Genomic DNA, 20,626 nt, shown 5'->3' with positions numbered 1-20,626 from the left:
TGATTCTAAACTGTGTCCGTCTATAGACATGTTATGCCCCACCTGCCTCTGATTGGCCTACTGACACTGCCCGTCTTACCAGACCTCCGAGGTGGATAGATATGGTGGATAGTCTGGTGACACTGACGCGAGGTGGGAAATAATACAACTTGTACAAGTACGGTATAATACAAGGGACAGAGAATGACAGCTTGGCACGCACGACAGATGGCGTTCCAGAATGCAGCCTTGTAACTTTTATTTTTGTAGAAGAAACAAACTTAATATTGTTTATGCCGTTTGCTTTGATTGAATAATTGATTGAAAACGTACGCACTACGCAGTAATATGATTTGATTTGGGTGTGTTCTAAATAAAGTTTGTGTTGATTATCGTGTATTAATCTAATTATAGTAAACTAATACTATTATACTGAAAAGGATGATGATGAAGGGAAAAGACACCTTTTTCCAGTACAATAATGTTTCAAGTTTACACATACAAAAAATAAATAACATTAATCAGTGCTGCAGATCAAACAGCAGTGACAAATTAAGTACTTTGTGCAAAAAGTATTGGGTCTCTGAGCCCTGATGAAGTCCAGGCGTTACCATGGGCGGGTCTTTATCTATAGACGGACGTAGTTTAGAATCATGCATTTCGCATAGCATTATACTGTACTTCCTTCTCCTCCTATGCATTACTATTGTAATGTTTCTCTCTCTCTCTCTCACACACACACACACACACACACACACACATCCTACTGTACATTGGGTACATTTTTGATCTTGTGCTATATTTTACTGCATCTTAATCTACTTCTTGACCACATGAAAAAACAGCCCCCCCATATAACATTCAATGACAATGAATGGAGAATTTACATCATATGTGTCTGAGCAAATCTGCTATTTTTGTCCTACCCAAACATTAAATTCTCATTGACAATGAAGTGGAGAATGATGATGTACGATGATAAGAGTGCCCCTCACTTCACACGGGTGTGATTTTTAATAAAGGAAGGAGTCCGAAGAAGTTTTGTGTGCACATTTCCTTAATTTCATCCTAGACTTAGGCAGTTAATGAACATGACTGTAGTCTACTGATACCATACTACTGATACCATAATACCATAATATCATGGTCAATATATCAGCATCATGTCAGTATCATGGGCACTATCATATCAGTCACCACCCTGAAGAAGGCAGCTTGTCTGTCCGAAATGTTGGTCTTGTCTCTGTGTCCATAATAAAACATTTGGCATTGGCAGCTACGAGCGTGCGGCTAAGCCGGTTATACATTATTTTTTTATCACCATCATAATATCAGTATCATGAGTATAATATCAGTAGCAGTATTATATCAGTATCATGGTCAGTATCGTGTCATTATCATATCAGTATCATGTCCGTGTCATGTCTGTATCATGGCAGTATCATGTCAGTGTCCCGTCGGTATCACGGCAGTATCGTGGATTCGTGGCAGTAGCATGTCAGTATCATGGCAGTAGCATGTCAGTATCGTGGCAGTAGCATGTCGGTATCGTGGCAGTAGCATGTCAGTATCATGTCAGTGTCATGTCTGTATCATGGCAGTATCATGTCAGTGTCCCGTCGGTATCATGGCAGTATTGTGGATTCGTGGCAGTAGCATGTCAGTATCGTGGCAGTAGCATGTCAGTATCGTGGCAGTAGCATGTCGGTATCGTGGCAGTAGCATGTCAGTATCGTGGCAGTAGCATGTCGGTATCGTGGCAGTAGCATGTCGGTATCGTGGCAGTAGCATGTCAGTATCGTGGCAGTAGCATGTCAGTATCATGGCAGTAGCATGTCGGTATCGTGGCAGTAGCATGTCAGTATCGTGGCAGTAGCATGTCGGTATCATGGCAGTAGCATGTCGGTATCATGGCAGTAGCATGTCGGTATCGTGGCAGTAGCATGTCTGTATCATGGCAGTAGCATGTCGGTATCATGGCAGTAGCATGTCGGTATCATGGCAGTAGCATGTCGGTATCGTGGCAGTAGCATGTCGGTATCATGGCAGTATCATGTCGGTATCATGGCAGTAGCATGTCAGAATCATGTCATAGGGTTAAAGTGGTTAAACTGATTCTGATGCTACCGTATATTTTTGCTTGGGACCTCATGGAACCCCTTCAAGGACCCCTGGGGGTCCCTGGATCCCACTTTGAGAACCACGTGTAGATACACCCAGTATCATACTGGGTATGATGTAAAGAGATAATTCTAGCATCTTATGTTGTACATGTTGTGGGTATGATATGTCTAACCTGCCATACCAAGGGACTTCCCAATCCCAAGTCTCTCTGGTTTCCTGTTCTCTGCTCTTCCCTTTCCCTTCAAAACGACCTTTCCTCACTTCCATGTAAACAAAGATACCCATTCATTCAGACATGCTGTGAGGAAACCCATCCTTCTCGTCTGTCAAACCTTGCCCAAAAGCTATTTGTATTAGGTTCTTAGAGACCATGTTAAACGGCACTACAGGGTTTGTCATTTTCACAGCAGAATATTCTGATTCAGACCAATGTTTCTATAAGTAGTGTACTTATGACCTAGCCTGGGCAGCATTCCTTTTCGGGTTTATGATCCGGTCGGGAGCGGATGATATTGATACGTCATGTAGTCATTGGCCCAATCCCAATTGCCTCCCTCAAGCGCTGAGCCCTGGACCCTCATTGACTTTAATGACGTTAGCTGTAAGTGCTTGAGGGTGAGAGGCTGCAAGGGCTCCAAATTGTTGTGAAAGAAATGGGACAGCACTTTGAAGATGAGTCCGCCATTCATGACACTTTGCATCACTTTATAAAAACTGTCCTTATTCACAGCCAGTGCCTACCTACATGCTTGGCCTATTTATACATGTCTATCACGTCTATTTTAGTATTTAAGCTGATCGTTTTATTATTAGTTTCATAAATACACTCCTGTGTGATAGGGGTTGTAATATTCATATATAATAATATTCATTATAAATTGCATTTCTATATTATTTTACTTTGCTCATTAGTCATTTCTCATCATGTTTCCCTTATTATTATTATTGTTATTAAATATATAGCCTATCCTTCCATTCCGTCTCCCTTTGAGAACAGTGAAAAAGCACTATTGTACACGTTTGACATTCTAACCGCGATACATAACTAATTTGCATACTTAAATGATTGACGTTCGGAGTATAAAACGCTATGAACTGTGGGTAATTTAAAGGGCACATAAAGGGGCGGGGCTGAGCCCTCACTGACTTACCGATTTCAAATGGGACATCCCTCAAGCCCTCGCAGACTTCACATGAACGCGCAGCTAAGTCAATGAGGGCTCATTGAGTCAGCAAGGGAGTGGATTGGGATTGGGCCATGGTTTGTAGTCATCAGGCAGGAACCATCAATCTGGAACTTCCTTTTCCCTCCAACCGATTTTTCTCAATAAAAGCTGCAGGCTACGAGAGCTATTATTGTTATTCTTCTGGTTTGAGGGAAAGGAAGTTCCAGATAATGGTTCCTGCCTGATGACTACAAAACATGACTACATGACTACAACCTCTCCAGACCGGTTCACACAGCAATTTTGTAACACAGATCAGGCTTTCCTCTGAGGTAGAAAGTCTGGTGACGCGAGGTTACTTATGACCTATTCACGAGAAGACAAACATTTAAGAAAATAAAATACAGAAGGATAAATACTATCATCTGATTATGTATATTTTAAGCCAGTAATACAAAAGGGAACATTTTTGTCAAGTTTGTTCTGCTACACTACAGCGTCCAATGATGTGGCTCTCAAATTATATTATTATTATCTGTATACATTTTCCTGTTGCTGATTTACATTTCCCAAACAATTTCTAACACAATTAAAGTTGTAATCTGTAAATCATGTAGTTATGGCGGTGATTATGTTTTGAGATGAGGACAAAGTAGTCGTGAATGAATACAGAACACATGTCCTGCCTGAAAGCCCTGGATGGACTTGAAATACAATGGAAGTTGCCCTCACCCCTGCGCAAAGTGGCAGTGTGGAATGGAGGAGGGCTGATCTCGGTATAAGCTCTGTCTCTGGGCATAGCTGACTTCATCTCCATGTAGCTGCACTCTGCTGGACAGAAGGGCAGGCCGGGCAGGTCTTTGATGGTCGCGTATGGGTTCTCACTGTTCAGAGAGCTGCTGCTAACCGCGGCAGTGCCGTTCAGCTCTGCTCATAATGGATGCAATGGAGGAGAGGTTACAACACAGTGGCTAATGGAAGGCCAACACAATTGCACATCAAATGGTCATTTATGAGATCTAGAGCAGTGGTTTTCAACCAGTGGTCTTCGGACCACCAGTCTGGAAGTGAGGTGGTGTCCAGCTAAACGATAACCAAATGGACCATTGCAGATCTTTAACTCTTGAGAGCGTAAAATGAAACCAAATGGACCCATAAGGGTCCATTTGGTTTCATTTCTGCATTACTTAATTTACAAGAAGTCTATGCAATTAGAGAATGTAGAAGAATTGTTATTTTGATCAACATTTGCCTGTTATCTCTCCTATGGTACCAACATCAATACAGCATGGAATTGTGGACACAATCTTATCGAAGGGATAACAAAATATTAACCTCCCACGGGGCAGCACACCTAAACCTAACCTTAACCCATGTCTAACCAATGACTAGTCTAAACTAAGTATGCACCCCAAATATAATTATTGGGTCTGAGAGGCTAAATCTCATCAAATGGTGGTCCGTGACAATATTGCTGGACTTGACAAACTATTTCATGTTTCATGTTTTCTGTCGCTTTATTTGTTTTAAATTGTGAAATTGAAAGTATTGAAGTTGAAATGACATTGCTGAAATGGTTAAAAGAAAACTCAACACGGTTTAGTAGTAATTACAAACAGAAATGTGGAAGCAAGGTAATAAACTACCTTTGTTGTAATACTTCCCAAGGCTGGCACTGTAGCTGTAACTACGATCGATTCCAAATGCTCCTGTAAAGAAAAAACAGGCATCTTAATTTTCTTTTATGGCAAACTAATAAAAAGCAGAAAGTCTGTCCTGGAGAAAGAAAATCAATACCAGGTGAAGGCATGGAGGTGGGTGAACGCTACAATCATTTAGGTGTTTTCAATAATGATCGCATTGTTTTCTTCACGTCTCTTTTCATGATTGTCTGAAATGTGATTTACCTTTCCACAGAAATGTGACGGATGTTACAGTTTTCCAGTTAAACAGTGGGACAGTTTCTGAGACTGACCTTGATCTTTTCGGGGCTCATGGTGTTTCCAGTCTGCAGGCAGAGTGGCGTTGCTCTCAACTCCAAACAGACCCCGCCGCTCTCTCTCCGTGTTCTTGACACTACAGAAGAGCTGGTTGTTTGTGTTCTGTTGGACAGACACAACAAACACTCAATCAATGTGATTATCCAGAATAATAAATTCAATTGATTGCAGCATGTTGATGGAGGAGCCATGCAATGATATAACTGTAATGACTTTACAACCCCAGACTGCAATTACAGTTACATTTTGTTTAAATTTGTTAGATTCGGCCACTAAACTAATTATCTCTGCCAGGCCGGAAGGCCGGGAAGCGGAGATTATTTTCCCACCCCAGTTTGTTTGTGCGTCTGACAGCTGCACAGCTGATCTTGCACACTGCTGTCCCAATTGGTGTCACACTTCACATGCATGCAGCTCGTAGGCCAAGGAAGACACTCTGTCCCAGGTTTTTCAAATGCGCTATATCAGACAGCTTTACTCTTTGGCCTTTAACTCCTGAACCATATAGGTTCCGTTGTACAATCACTTTTTTTCTCCTCTGTATTCCTTGGAAGTACTAATCATGTCACAACAACCCACGGCCTAACTAGATTTGCATTTTAGTTTTGCTGCTAGTTTTGCCATGTCACTTGCCTTGATGGCACGGTCATGGTTGTTGGGGAGGTGTGGCAGTGGAGGTCTGTTCTGAGACAGAGTGTGGTAGCTGGGATTGGAGTAGTAGTGGTGGTAACTGGGAGGAACATCTGAAAACCAAACATATATACAGAATCATGTTACTGTCAAAGTCATTCCAGGACTATTATGTATAGCAAAGTAGCCCTGCTTCCACGACAAGAAGCCTAGTATCTCCCTGACCGGGGGGGGGGGATATCCCTTTGGCTGAGCTGTAGATGTTTGGTTTCGTGCAGTACTTAGTTTAGACTATTCATTAGTCATTAGTCCTACAACCTATCTCAAACCCTAACCTCCCACGGGGCAGCACACCTAAACCTAACCTTAACCCTCTCCCAATCCTTAACGCACCCTATGTACACTGTAGTGTACAGTACTGTGTATGGCCTATTTGTATTTAGTTTTGATTATAACACTGTGGAGTCACTTAAAGGAATATCAAAAAGAAAATAGGAGAACAAGATTAACAACAGCTAAACTATTGTTAAAAGCTCCATGTTTGTGTGTGTTTATCCCAAGTGTTTTAAATAGTAGAGGTTGAGAGAAAATGCTTTGTTTTGGAAGTACTGAGGATATGACTGGAAACAGCTCGGACACTTGGATTATACTGAGCTGTTTAAAAATAGATTTTATTATATAGTTTTCTGTTGTTAATCATGGATTCCATTTTAATTTTTGGATTCTTCATTCACTGTAGTAAAATAAAAACAAAAATTCTCCATTAATTCAAGCTTCATGGCGTGAATAACTGAAATAAAAAAGATTAGGGGGGGTGAATAGTTCCATTCTAAAATGTTTCGTCATTTAGGATCACAAATGCCTGAATTACCTTGATGTATAATATCTTTTTTTTGGACCTTGTGGTGTACACAGTCCATTCTCTTACCTGGGACAGCATATTCAGAGTTGACTGTACGCGTGGTGGAGAAGGAGACTGTAGGCGCATTGTTTTGCTTGTCCTTCTGTCTGCGGCGGTAGAGCAGCAGCAACGCAAGCAGCACGACCACCAGGAAGACAAGCACCACAATGCCAGCGATGGCCCCCCACGACTCCCTCTCGCTGGGGGGAAGAGGCACCATCACACTCCCTGACAACTCTGTTGAGTCTGTTGAATGGGACAAAAAACAAGAATGAATCACATCATAACTGCCAGGTGCAGCAAGCTCACTATGGGTTCTATCTCCCATTGGCTTAGAGGCACTATACTTTATAGATTAGCTGTTTTTGAAATGTATGAACATTTGTTTTTATTTAGATTTTTTTGGTGAACAGGTAGGTCGTGTTGGGCATCACAGTACATTTCGTAATTGTTACAAATCATTTGTTACATTCATTCTGTTAACATTAAGGGTCCCATATTTGAATGGTTTCAGTCCTTCTTAGTCCGTTCACTCCCAGTGACAGAGTTCATGATTGTTATACATCGGTATTCCATTTCTATTGTTGTTAAGACAAAGCGATCTTCATATGTAATGTACAAGATAATGAAAAACAATGAAAGGAGGTGGAAAAAAACAAAGAATAAGCAAAAAAACAAAAACATAAGCACAACAAATACAGCAATGATATTGTTAATGACAAAGAGTAATGACAGTCCAATTGAGTAAGTATAAGTAAATAACCTCATCCCCCCCAACAGAAATATCCCATATAACAACATGTTCATCTCTCATTCATTCATACAAAGATCCTTCACAAAATGTCTATTCCCATGTATACTATCCATTTCAACCAGTATTTGTAAAATGTCTCTGTACATAACGGAAAAGGTAAGTTCCTCCATTTCGTATATCAGCCATACAGAACGTGCAATGGCTGTCCACTCTCCTCTCTTTTCTATCCAGCCACTTCTTGGTTATTGCTTTTTTAGCTGCCACTAGCAGTATTTTAAGAAGGTATTTATCTGGCGTACTAAGATCCTCTGGTATGTTACACAGATAAATATTTGTAAATTCAAATTCAATCTCGAAACCCATTATTGTGTTGATATCTGATACTATTTCTAGCCAGAATTTTTTGCATTATTGGACAGTCCCAGAATACATGGAAGTGGTCAGCCATTGTATTATTACATTTTCTCCAACAATTTCCTGATTCCGGTGTCCCACTCTGTAGGCTTTTTATTTTCTGAGTAATGAAGAACCTAATCATGTTTTTCCATGAAAATTCTCTCCATAGACCAGAACTAGTGGTTGTGGATATTATATTACATATATTCAGCCAGTCCTGCTCTTTGATGGTTAGATTTGCCTCCTTTTCCCATTTAAGTTTAACATAAGATGTGGAGTGATTTTTAGCAGACTGTATATTGGAATATAGTTTTGATATTAGTTTTTTCACCTTTATAAGCTTCAATAAAGATGTAAATAAGATCCGGTATGAACATTTTTTAAATGTTTTGCCTATAATGACATTCCCAAAATAGCGATTCCAGAGTTAATGTGGTGTTATACAACATGTAATGATGTCTCAAAGTCATGTGACAATAACTGTAAAAGGGCTGCCCTCACACAAAGCACGATAACAATAACTGTAAAAGGGCTGCCCTCACACAAAGCACGATAACAATAACTGTAAAAGGGCTGCCCTCACACAAAGCACCATAACAATAACTGTAAAAGGGCTGCTCTCACACAAAGCACCATAACAATAACTTTGTAGATAATTATGTGAGCATCCACAATGATGATGTCGTCATAACTGTACTGTGGACCCTGTCATCCACTTATTTTTAATGTGGGTTACTTGGTAGTGTAGTGTGGCCTTTCTTATTTCTGTTATCAGTTTGTTTTCTGTTGTTTAGTTTGGTATAGGTAAAGAATAGGGGTTTCTTTTGTTTTAGAGTGTCCAGGGGCCCACCGTGGTCCGTGAGGTAACTAACTTACCCATGTTTCAAACTCTATAATAAATCACTGTTAGGGGGACTGGGAAGGAGATCAAGGGAGTCCATATTTTTCAATACACCTGGTGACCCCTAGCCCGGGTCGTAACAATGCCATGTGAAGAAGAAGGTAGACGTTTATTAAATTCAGCTTCACCTAGCTGATGGTTGCTCGGAGGCACTCTGAGGTAGCTGCCTGTTATGGCCTATTCATACTCTATTCATACACCAGTTTTAGGTGATAAGGTGACCACCGAAAACTACAACATGACGTCACGGCCCACGGTGGTAAGTGACTCACCGCTCACCCAAACAGAACTCTCAGTTTTTACTAACCACCGGGGTCACCTTATCACCTAAAACTGAAGTATGAATAGGCTTTCAGTGGTTACAGCTTCACCTAGCTGATGGTTGCTCAGAGGCGCTCGGCGGTAGATGTTAGTGGTTAAGTGTCTTGCTCAGGGACACAGGCCATGTTGACCTTCTGATAACCAGACAGCCTCTCTACCCACTGAGCCATAGCCGTCACCATGTGGAATGTATGGGATCAGGATTCAGGACCACTTCTTGCCCAGCTTTTCCCCCCCAGAGGTGGAAAGGCTTCTAAACAAGCCCACAGACCTCTACCCTAAGCCGGATTGCATAAAATTGAAAGTATACACTGTATGAATGTTAGATGCTGCTATGTATGTGGTCTGTACTGGTTATGCTGCTACCCTCTGTACAATTGATGTGTACTCAGATACTCAAACGCAATTCATACAACTGCAATGCAGAATGTATAGCTAGTACACTTTCAGCATGTGTAACAATTCATATTAATCTACCCATGTTGCTAAAACATACGTATATTGTATACAGTGTACATAGTTCTAGCTTCATGCAAATAAGTTACTTAATACTGCTGTTAAACTACACTACTACACAGGTTAGATTGCCGTTGGTGCATTACAATTCCTCGTTTGTGCAAACACACCTGGCAATAGAGGGTAAGCGCATGCATAAAGTGAGTGGCAAATCGAGTGGCAAAGTGAGTTTAACGTTGTTTAATGCAATCGGATAGGACTTTTCTGTTTGGATGCATGGGCTGTCAGGGCCAGAAAGTAGGTTTTTGCCACTCAGTAGGCGTTCCTGCATAACTCCCCGGGTATGATGATGATGTCACACGCATACCCTCTATACTAGAATATTACTGATTCTGAATTGAATTTGGTTGATTTATCTCTATGAGTGTACTGTATGTTAATCATGCCGCTCTCCACACCTTGCTTGCAGTCATCTTCGTGTTCACTCCCACATACACACTCTCCAGTGTAGCGGTTACAATCAAAGTTGGCCGGGCACGAACAGGTCTGGCCGCAGTAAGGGCCAAACCTGCCAGGAGTACAGGCTGTGGAATACAGTACAAGATAAAACATGGAGTGAGACCCAGGCAGAAATGTACAGAATTGAACTATGTTATAGTTCATTATAGTATTTTATATTATATTACAAATAGATATGTTATTTGTGCATCCACAATACTAAAGATTACTGTTTTCTGTGAATGACACAGTTTCCAAAAGTTCCTGCTCATATTGAAAACATTCCCATAATTACGGTCAGGTACGTATTACAGCTTTTTGTGAACATGTCCAACTCACGTATTGAGCAGTCCGGTGCTGTCCAGCCAGGCGGACATTCGCAGTGACCATCTCTGTGGTTACACGTGGAGTTGTTGGCGCAATTAATACACACCTCGGAGCACTGCCTACCATAGTAGCCCGCCGGACAAGCTGAGAATTAATCACATTCAACAGTTAAAATGCTTTACCTTATCACTTGATTTGCAATATGATTATCGTAACTAGCACTGGTGTTCGTGCTAGTGCTGAAAAGCATCTGTTTTCTGTAAAAACTCAAAAGATCGCAACATTTGAATTATTATTTTTAACCTCATGTACTGTACACCCTAGTTCATGTAGATACCGGTATTTACAGTATATATTTCCACTCTACTCATTTCAGGAACATTTGTTTTTCTATTCTATAATTTTCTATGGCTATTCTTCTTCCCAATCCTGAAAACTACAACTATTTAGTACAAAGATTGTGCAAAACGTTTTTTTTCACTCACTTCTTTACACCTGTGTAACACTGTGATGTGACAATAAAGCTGATTCTGATTCTAAAGAATCTTGTGCTGTGCGGTGGGCTCTTTTATCCAGGCTGGGCTCTAATCTACACAGGGCTGTGTGTTCCTGTTAGTGTAATTGTGTCATTAGTGTTAATGCTGACCTTGATCACAGCTGGGTCCTGTGTAACCAGGAAGACAATCACACTCTCCAGTCACATGATGACACCGGTAGGACTGGCCACAGGATGGGCATGACATACCGCACTGGTCACCATACATACCAGCTCTGCATTCTGAGACGTAGAGAGAGAGAGAGAGAAGTTAAGACACTTTGTTCAGCTTTTATTACTTCTTCTATTAAATTATACAAAAGATTGCATACAGGAGTACACACACACACACACACACACACACACACACACACACACACACACACACACACACACACACACACACACACACACACACACACACACACACACACACACACACACACACACACACGTGTATATATTAATATCAACAGTCTGATGGGATCTAAATGTGTTGGTGGCCTCATGACACTCACTGTTCTGGCAGGAGGCTCCCCAGTAGCCGGGGCGACAGACACAGGCGCCTGTGTCCCTTAGACATGTGTCACTGTTGGGGCAACGTTTGAAACAGCTCTGGTTGCAGTGGCGCCCCCACAGGCCATCGTGACACGGCTCACTGCAGCGAGCACCTGGAGAGCACATTGGGATGGTTTTCCATCCCAGAATGAGACATTACCCACCATTTAAGAAACATGACACTAGACTGCAAAATGATTTGCTGGGAAGCGAATTAAGACAGAGAGAAATAGAGACAGAAAGAGAGAGAGGGACTGGAGGTGAGGCAGAGAGAGACCTGTAGCTCATACTGGACCAGACTTGTCTCTGTTTCCTTAGCCAACTTGGCACAGGCATCAGGAGGACTTCCCTACTTACCCCACCACCCTGGCAAACACCGGCACTCCCCGTTGGTACCCTGGCATCCGTCGGCATGGACACAATCGCAGCTCTTCAGGCAGCTTGGCCCAAACGTGCCCATCTGCACATGGGAGCACATGCCAACAACAGGCGAGGTACCGTCAGGGGAATATCTCAGCCATTTGGCCAGCACAGCGAGAATCTAACAAAGTACTAGGCTGGCAGCGTGTCATCACATGCATAGTGACAGCATGGCCGTTTGGCAGAGTAAAGACAAATACTCATCCACACACAAGATGAGGTAAGCAGTAAAAATTTTAGCATTGCTATAGTAAAACCATCATAGCGGTAACCCTTTTACTCAGAATGGCACAGAAAAGAGCAATATTGCACATTTAATCGTTACACATTTAGCTCATGCTCTTATCCAGAGATGTTTGAAAGGAGTTAGTTTAGTGTCTTGTTCAAGGACATACAGTAATAAGACCCATAGCTGTTGATGGATGAAACCTTTCATCTTAAATGCACTTTTTAATTTATATTTGTGAGAGCTACAGCTCATTACACCATAGGCTACACAGTGTTGCTGTATAACGGTTTGATTTGAAATGTACCATTCAACTTCCAAATAACTCACCGGGCAGGGTTCACCACACAGCACCCCCTGCCAGCCTGCTGTGCAGGTGCAGGATCCATCTGCAGGGTTACATTTTGCTCTGTTGGCACACTGGCAGGTGGTGTTGCAGCCTGGGCCCCATGTACCCTCAGAGCAGGGGAGCGAACAGTCCCTCCCTCGCCAGCCTGTGAGTTTATAGGAAGTCCTTATCGAATTTCATTTCGTCTTTGTGTTATCATTCATTAAAAATGATAATGTGTTCAGCAAGCAAGACACAGTGAATATCATCTCAGCTCACGTACAAGCCCTATTAAAAATACATCAGATGACTGCCTCCCTGCCTGCCTTGAATATTGCATTTGATGCCCTTTGGAAACAAATAGCTTATAAAGTCTAAATATGAAATAGCAATATTTCAAAATAGCCACTAACTTTAACAGTCAGATAACCCACGGATAGATTTAACCAATATTTATTATAGAATGAATACAAATGTGAATATAATATTTTATCTTGGCATTCGGCTCTGCTACATTTCAGGGAGATAGATACAATAACAACCCCCCATGGGGAACAAACAAATAGCAGAGCCCACTGGTGGTGCTGAGGAGGCGGTGGGAGCAAACAGGCGCATACCAACAGCCCCGGGACAAATGACAGTCGGAGGATGACAGCAGGAAGAACAGAGACTGAGGTGAGCTTAAATAACCTGGCAATTGGTCAGCTGACTGCAACGTCAGCGAATGGCGTATGGCGAATGAAACATGTGTAATAATACTCATGTATGCGACTATGCGCCCATGAGTATAGCATGAAGCCACTCGAGTATATCTGACTGAACTAACTCCGCAAGCTACGTATCATTAATCAATACCATGTTTTAATATTGAATGTCTTCATACTGGGGCTGTCACATTTAGTTAAAGAGCCAAAGTCTGATTTGTACTTAGTTGCAATAAGCACTAAGTGTAGCATGCCGAAAATAGCCTATCTACAAGCTCACACAGCTAACTGTTGTGAGTTTGCAGATCTGCAACAACAATAACAACTAGGTATAAGCATTACCCTCTTTACAGAAGCAGGTGCCATCTATGGCTGAGCAGTCCACAGAGTTGGTACAGGAACATTCCAGGGAGCAGTTTTTGCCATAGGTGCCACTCTTACAGGGACTCTCACAGTGAAGGCCCTGTACAGTAGACAGAGAGACAAGCGTCATTTAAACTTTGTTATACGACAATGTTGACACTGATATGACTAAATATAAATTATAGACACCAGAAGATACTTTTTTTCAGTTGATGGTGGCATGCAGAAAATATGTCATACAGCTGCATGCGGAATAGATGAACTGATGACACAATGTGGTGCCACATTTTTTATGCACGTCTGTTATGGGTTATCGAGTACAGTTCGAGCTGTATGGCTTGTCACCACACAGAAGTGGAAAATACCAAACAGATGTTGCTTGTCCTGACTTCCATGATGCCATGATGCTTTTCACTCACCGTATACCCAGGGGCACACTGGCAGCGCCCAGTGGCACCGTCACACACCCCTCCATTCACACACAGACAGGGTTCTAGGCAACCGTGTCCGTAATAACCGTGAGCACAGGTCTCGTTGCAGTACAGCCCCGCCCATCCTGGCTGGCATGTGCACTCGCCTTTCATTGGATGACAGCTGGTCAATGATAAGAAAGGAAAACAGTTGATCCATGAGTACATTAAGCATCCTCATAAGTGGTCTGAGGTGGAGTCAATCCCCTGCCTGCTGCGCTGGCCAGTGGAGCTCCACTCTCTGTATTAAAAATCTTATTTCAGTAAAAGTACTCAAATTGGAGGGCTTGCAGATCGGCCATTTTTGCGGTTAATGTAGTTTTGTAATAAGAATCTAAACATGCAAAGTAACTTGTAACTAAAGTTTTCCAATAATATGGTGGGTGGATGGGGTGGATTTCTTTCTTTCCCCCCCCAGTGAATTAAAAGGTACAATATTTGCCTCTGAGATGTAGTGGAGTAGTAGTATAAAATATCAATACATGGAAATACTTCAGTTAACAACTGTTCTTACTTTACTTTCCACCTCTGCTCAGCACAAAGACCTACCTGAGAGTATGCTTGTCTTGGCACATACACGTGCGCTCACAGTGGAGGCCGTAGCTGCCATGAGGACACATCCTGTCCCGGCACTGTGGCCCTCTGAAGCCTGAATCACACAGACAGCCTCCGTCAATGTTGTAGCAGCGTGCACCATTAGCACAGTCACACACGCCTTTACAGTCCACACCGTAGGTTCCTACTGAGCACTCCTCACTGCATCTGAGGGACAAAAACGCCAGAAGTTACAGTACAGTACAGAGGCGGGAAAACACCCAGTTAATAACAATTACTGGGGACAAGCAACTCCTAAGTACAGGTAGGCACGTACCTGTTTCCAGTAAAACCCTCAGCACACTGGCACTGCCCTGTTTCCGGGTCACAGTGGCCCCTGTTGTGGCACATACATTCTTGGGCACAGTTAGAGCCGAACCTACCCTCCGGACAGCGCTCTGTACACACAGCACCCTGTGGAGCAACATAGAAAAGGAGTTTGAGAGTGATGGTAAGAACATGCAATCAAATGGGATGCTTAACCTAAACACCAACTAATGGGTACAGTCACATCATTAGCATTCTGACAGCAATTTATCTGAGCTCATTCATTATCTTCAATATGTGATTTATTCTTCGTTGCACTCTGGTGTCGCGCACTGAAAATATCTGACCTGATTCGCAAACCAAGTACAGATCAGGTGTAAGAAAAAAGGAAATGTGGATTACAACAATTTATCAGTACATAAGATAAGCGTATACTGTAGGGTGTTTCCAAAAATAGGGGGGTGACGTGCTGACAAGCAAACTCATTCAGATTGTGAAACATCAGTGCGCTGTACACCCTGGGATCTACTCCAGATGAAAACAACACATTCCACCTCAGACCAAGTTTCAAATTTGGAACACATCAGGAATTTCATCAATATCAGGGCCAACCTAACATCTGTAAAACATTAAAACGTACCGTCCACCCAGGGGGGCAGGCGCAGACACCTTTGCCCTGGCAAATACCCCCATTCTGGCAAGGGCATCGAAGAGGGCATCGGTTCCTAGGGCACGCCTTCTCGCATCTGGGGAACAGAGAAGGTGTAACTGAAGAACTTACAGGGGTATGTTAGTCAAAACATTGAGCAGTATGACATTCTTGACAGATTAACTAAATGTTTTGCCTCTTTAGGTATAGAGAACAAATGTTTTTCTATAAATTGGCCACATTTAAGAGTAATCTACTGATATCACCACTAACTGGCAGGCAAGGTTTGACTGTTCTGACAGCGGTCGAGCTGGGAGGCTAGAGCTGCATGCAATAGCTGTGTGGAACATAGGGCTTTTGTTAAGTTTGATGTACAGTACTGAATCCTGAGCCAGCCTTTTGAAGCTATCCATTATCATTTGAAATACAGCTGGTACTTATATGGATCATCTGGTGGCCCTATTTTGGAAAATATTCCAAAACTTACTTTCCCAACATTTTCTAACATTTCACCATTTACATGGTCACACAACGCATCACGATATGATGCGTTGTGAGCTTGTAGATCTGCTATCATCATACAACACACAATTATATAGGGCTCAAGTGGTTAAATATCTCACTGTGGGGGCTCGGCAGAACTCATATAATTATTTATTGTCATTTTCTAATGCACTTTGGAAGAAGTAACTGACTTCAAACACAAACTACGCCCTAAGGAGCTCTACAGCCAGACCATTTTTTTATAAAGCTGTATTGTTGTTTTAAAATTGGCTGCTGCAGAATATAAAGTATTTTCACTAATACCTAGTGGTTAGGTTTTCATTCCCTATACTCATCCACAGGGACTTCTAAAACACAGGGCGGTAACTGATGACTCATGGAACAGCATGGTCCATCAGGGTCCTTTTCCCTCTATAAATGTAGCATTAGTGGAAGAACCAAATTATGCTGCAGCCTATGTGCCAGGAGGAGGAGGAGGCCTAGTATGCTGTTGTCCGTTTGTTTAGAAAATCAAGTTAGTCAGCTGTCATATAACGTGACTTCTGTAAAAAACACAAAACTCCAATTTCCAACTTTCACTTTGTTACTTAAATTTAAGGCGACTAATGTTACTTTAAACCTGATAATACTTTGTTGACCGGGGTTCCCCAGGGATCTATACTTGTACCCCTCCATTTTTCCGTCTATACCAAATCTCTTCACCGAAAATAGACAAGCAGACACATTGTGATGCATTGTGAGCTTGTAGATCGGATATTTCCAACAACATATATTTCCCCTAAACTAAAGGCCATAGAAGAATCTGTGTATATTTTCAGATGCTTACAGTGTGCCAGTGAATCCCTCCCGGCATTGACACTCTCCAGTTGCTTTGTCACACGAACCCCCTGTTCCACACTTGCACCTCTGTAGACAGCCCTTGCCGAAATTGCCAGCTGGGCAGGGGTCCTCGCAGTATCGCCCTATGTATCCTGGTGGACACTGGCAGGTTCCCTTGACTGGGTCACAGAATGCTCCATTCTCACACTTACACTCCTGACCGCAGCTTGGACCCCAGTGTTTGTCATCACATGCTGGAAGATAATGGCACAGAAAAAACATCTATTGAATAATCTTGATGACAAGTCAATATGGAGCTGGTCCTTAGTTTAGCTCAGCCAAGGTTTATTTGGTCATGGACCCTGGCCTGATCCTGCTATACTCCGATTGAACAGTTTCTTAGTGATATGGTTACTTTTGACTGATCTTTATTGTAAATGGTGGTGTATTATATATTGCCGTTTTGCTCTTGGGTTAGGGTTATGAATATCACTTTCTTAACCTTTATTCCTCCAGGTCTGCTGCATGCTCCTTTATTGCTAAAATGTGCTTGATAAGTTGATATTAATCCATCCTTTTTACACATTTACACCTGCCAGCAGTTTATTTTCATGGAGGGGAAACTGAACATTTATTTTTGCCCAATTGTAGTAACCTTTAGGCTACTGCCCCCTCTGGCAACTTAAGATATCAACAACCCAGAAGCAATTCTGAAATGTAGGACCTCAAATATCAGTTAGCTCAGGCACAGTAATGTTGTAGACACAGAAATTGTTATTGTTATTTTATGCATTAAGTGTATGGTGATATGCTGACATTATAAAAACTGTTATGCATTAAGTGTATGGTGATATGCTGACATTATAAAAACATTAAGTGATGGTGATATGCTGACATTGTAAAAACCAACTCACTTAAACAAACAAGAATCCAATTTTATTAAATTCTATTCATATCATGGGGACTTTCATATCAAGCAAAGAATAACAGAACAGGATCAAGGTCACTATCGCCAAGAGAAGGACAGTGCAAGTGATCACTCCCTCAGGGCAATATATCTTCTCCATGTATAGTCACGGGTCTAAAACCAACCGTGATGTCCCTTCCACTTCCAAGTCAGCCCTTAGTTCAGGCAGTGTTACATTACCAACATGTGATTTACAATTGACAGTGCAATTTGCATGGAGCCAACAAGACGAACGAGGTTAAAATGGTTAATTTTACAGCAGTCTTTAAGGGGTTTAACCTGCCATGGTGAGTCGCACAGGGTTTGGATTTCAATGACAGTGAAGAGAGTTCAGGACATGCGGATCATTGTATAAGTAATGACATTTGTCATGGATGCATTCCTCTCATCAATAACTCTATCACAGGTGTGAAACAGGTTGGAAGAAACCTGAATGCTTTTTTTTTTTTTTTTTACTTATGTAAACATTGATAAAATATATTTGAGAAAATAATTACATGTTAGGCAGTTATTTACATTACATTTGCCTTTTTTCCCCACACAGAATCCAGAATATATGTAGCATCTTTTTCTTGCCACAAATTCTCAGCAAAGAGTGCACCACAGCCTTGCCCACCTATTTTCCACGGTTCCACCCACCTATCCCCTCTCTGCCACATGCACTGCCACATGCACGCCTTGTCACAGCTTTGAAAAGTACAAGGACTTCCTTGAATGTTACATGGAGGGATAAAGTACAGCCAAATTTGGCTTGGAGCAGAAGCAGTCCCACAGAATGCAATGTTTATTGCTCCAACTCAGAGCAGGACTGTTCCCTCTTTTGTTTAAACGAATCACAGGTTGACTTGTTCTGTGTGGGCATGCAAGAGGGGTTCTGGTAGACTGTGTGTCACACTGAGTTATAAGAAACTCTGGAGAGCTGGAGTGACGATAATATTTACACTGGCATTCTCTAAGATGGCAACGGACGGTGGTCAACTGAACAAGCCTATAGGGTCATCAACACAGGAGTAAGGGCTGTCAGAGCCAGGCATCATGGATCGGTGAACGCGTGAATAGTACTAGATTGGACAAGTGATTTCTTTGAGAAACTGTACTAAGCCCAGCTAGCAGGGTGGAACCTTTCTGGTGAAAAGAGATTTCCCAGACCTGTTCTCAGAAACAGGCCATCTGTATGTTATTTGCATGTCAGCACCAAAGTACATATATTGTTTTCTCTGATACAATGTTTTATCGAGTTGTTGCATGTAAAGTGCACATTGTTTTTACACCATAGTACTGGCTCGGTTGGAACACTTTCCCTATATGGAAATTGTCGATCTCTCCCAAGTTGATGCATCATACTGTAAATGACATTATAGACTGGCATCCAAGTACTCTGACAACCGGACGGTGCTACTCTAGTTGCCATAATGCGTAATTGCGCATGCTCGGTTTGCAGTTGGTGAAAGATCTGTTCCATGGTGTTCCGAATATACTGTTTATGTACGCAGTGATATTTACCATTAGGATATGAAGATGCATGTAAACATCTCATCCCTAATGTGGCCTTCACAGGGATATGAACTATTATTCCGAATATTTCATGCATGTAAAATCACTGATTGATGTGCACATTAGTACTGGCAGCTCTTCGCTATGCTTTATGCGGAATGCACAATGATATGGTGGGAAAATTCCTCTCTTTCCCCAGTGAATTTTCCAAGTGGTGGTGTAGCTCTCGCCTGTGTCCAGGGCAAGCTTTGCATAATCTCCCGGGGATCTAACGCGGATTGGTTGAAACACTGGCCTGTGTTTTTGTCTTGATCTAGCTCCCCTATCAAAAATCGATTCAAAATGGGGCATATGGCCAAAAATCTAGCTAACACTTTACCCTCACTTTGTCTGGCACCCTAACATGCACATTCCTTATCTTATTTAGATAATCACCATTACCACCGCCATCATCTTTTTTTGGTCCTTCACGTCATTTCTAAAACATCTGTCGTGGGTTTCCTACTTTATCTCTACATGCAACTCTCATCTCTGCTATGCTTTTGTGTACAGTGCCAACACTATACACTCTTCACTGTCTTCTTCGCACTACCTTCTGTATTTCCTTTGTGTCACACAGTGCTAAGAGCATTCACCATGAAAACCTCAGGCCCTCTTCTTTCCCTCAGCCAGATAGCTCAACACACAGGCATCCAGGAAGCGTCAGCTCACATTCTGCCAGTAAGGCTCTATTATGGCTCTACACACTGGGGCCAAGGCTTAAGTTCTGTCCAGAGAGAGAGGGAGAGTGAGAGTAGGGAGAAGGGGGAGGAAAAGGAGAGGAGAGAGACCACAGAGGGGTTTAATTTGGGGGTAAGAGGAGAGAGATTGAGAGAGTATGGGAAAGGGAGCAACAGGGAGAGAGAAAGAGATAAAGGGTTAGGGGAAAGGAGAGGGAAGAAATAATAATAGAGGAGAGAGGGGTTGAAATTAGAGTGCAGGAGAGAAGAAGAGCACAGCAAAGAAGTAAGAGAGAGAGAGGGAAAAAGAAGGGAGAAGGGGGATGACGAGAGAAAGTGTAGGGTAGATGGGACAAGCAGAGAGAATAGGGTAACATTTTCCATTTCCCCTTCCTGTCATCTGATTCAACTGCTGCCTGTACAAACTAAACCCCTCTCTCTCTCTCTGAGAGGAAAGGGGGAAATGGAGGGAGGCGCACTGTACTATTGACCCTGCTGAGTACCATGCAACAGGCTGATGTTTACAACGTTAGATAAAAGTAGTGGAAAACTTCAT

General features: G+C 42.2%; 1 protein-coding gene across 1 annotated transcript in view; it reads right to left on the bottom strand.

The window, feature by feature from the left end:
- Positions 1 to 20,626, bottom strand: part of pear1 (platelet endothelial aggregation receptor 1) — a 56,137-nt gene that overhangs the window by 4,093 nt on the left and 31,418 nt on the right. The window contains exons 6-22 of the mRNA XM_079502560.1: positions 16,898 to 17,144; positions 15,559 to 15,664; positions 14,929 to 15,065; positions 14,607 to 14,819; positions 14,007 to 14,181; positions 13,567 to 13,687; positions 12,523 to 12,686; positions 11,904 to 12,006; positions 11,507 to 11,659; positions 11,100 to 11,231; positions 10,466 to 10,597; positions 10,087 to 10,212; positions 6,828 to 7,046; positions 5,903 to 6,012; positions 5,245 to 5,371; positions 4,916 to 4,978; positions 4,002 to 4,196 (exon numbers count right to left, since the gene is read on the bottom strand). Of these exons, the coding sequence (XP_079358686.1) occupies positions 4,002 to 4,196; positions 4,916 to 4,978; positions 5,245 to 5,371; positions 5,903 to 6,012; positions 6,828 to 7,046; positions 10,087 to 10,212; positions 10,466 to 10,597; positions 11,100 to 11,231; positions 11,507 to 11,659; positions 11,904 to 12,006; positions 12,523 to 12,686; positions 13,567 to 13,687; positions 14,007 to 14,181; positions 14,607 to 14,819; positions 14,929 to 15,065; positions 15,559 to 15,664; positions 16,898 to 17,144 (2,523 nt within the window). The remainder of the gene's footprint in view (positions 1 to 4,001; positions 4,197 to 4,915; positions 4,979 to 5,244; positions 5,372 to 5,902; positions 6,013 to 6,827; positions 7,047 to 10,086; positions 10,213 to 10,465; positions 10,598 to 11,099; positions 11,232 to 11,506; positions 11,660 to 11,903; positions 12,007 to 12,522; positions 12,687 to 13,566; positions 13,688 to 14,006; positions 14,182 to 14,606; positions 14,820 to 14,928; positions 15,066 to 15,558; positions 15,665 to 16,897; positions 17,145 to 20,626) is intronic.

The sequence above is a fragment of the Electrona antarctica genome, assembly GCF_951216825.1.
Source record: "Electrona antarctica genome assembly, chromosome: 6".
In the NCBI taxonomy this organism is placed as follows: Eukaryota; Metazoa; Chordata; class Actinopteri; order Myctophiformes; family Myctophidae; genus Electrona; species Electrona antarctica.
This window is presented reverse-complemented; position numbering and strand designations above follow the sequence as displayed.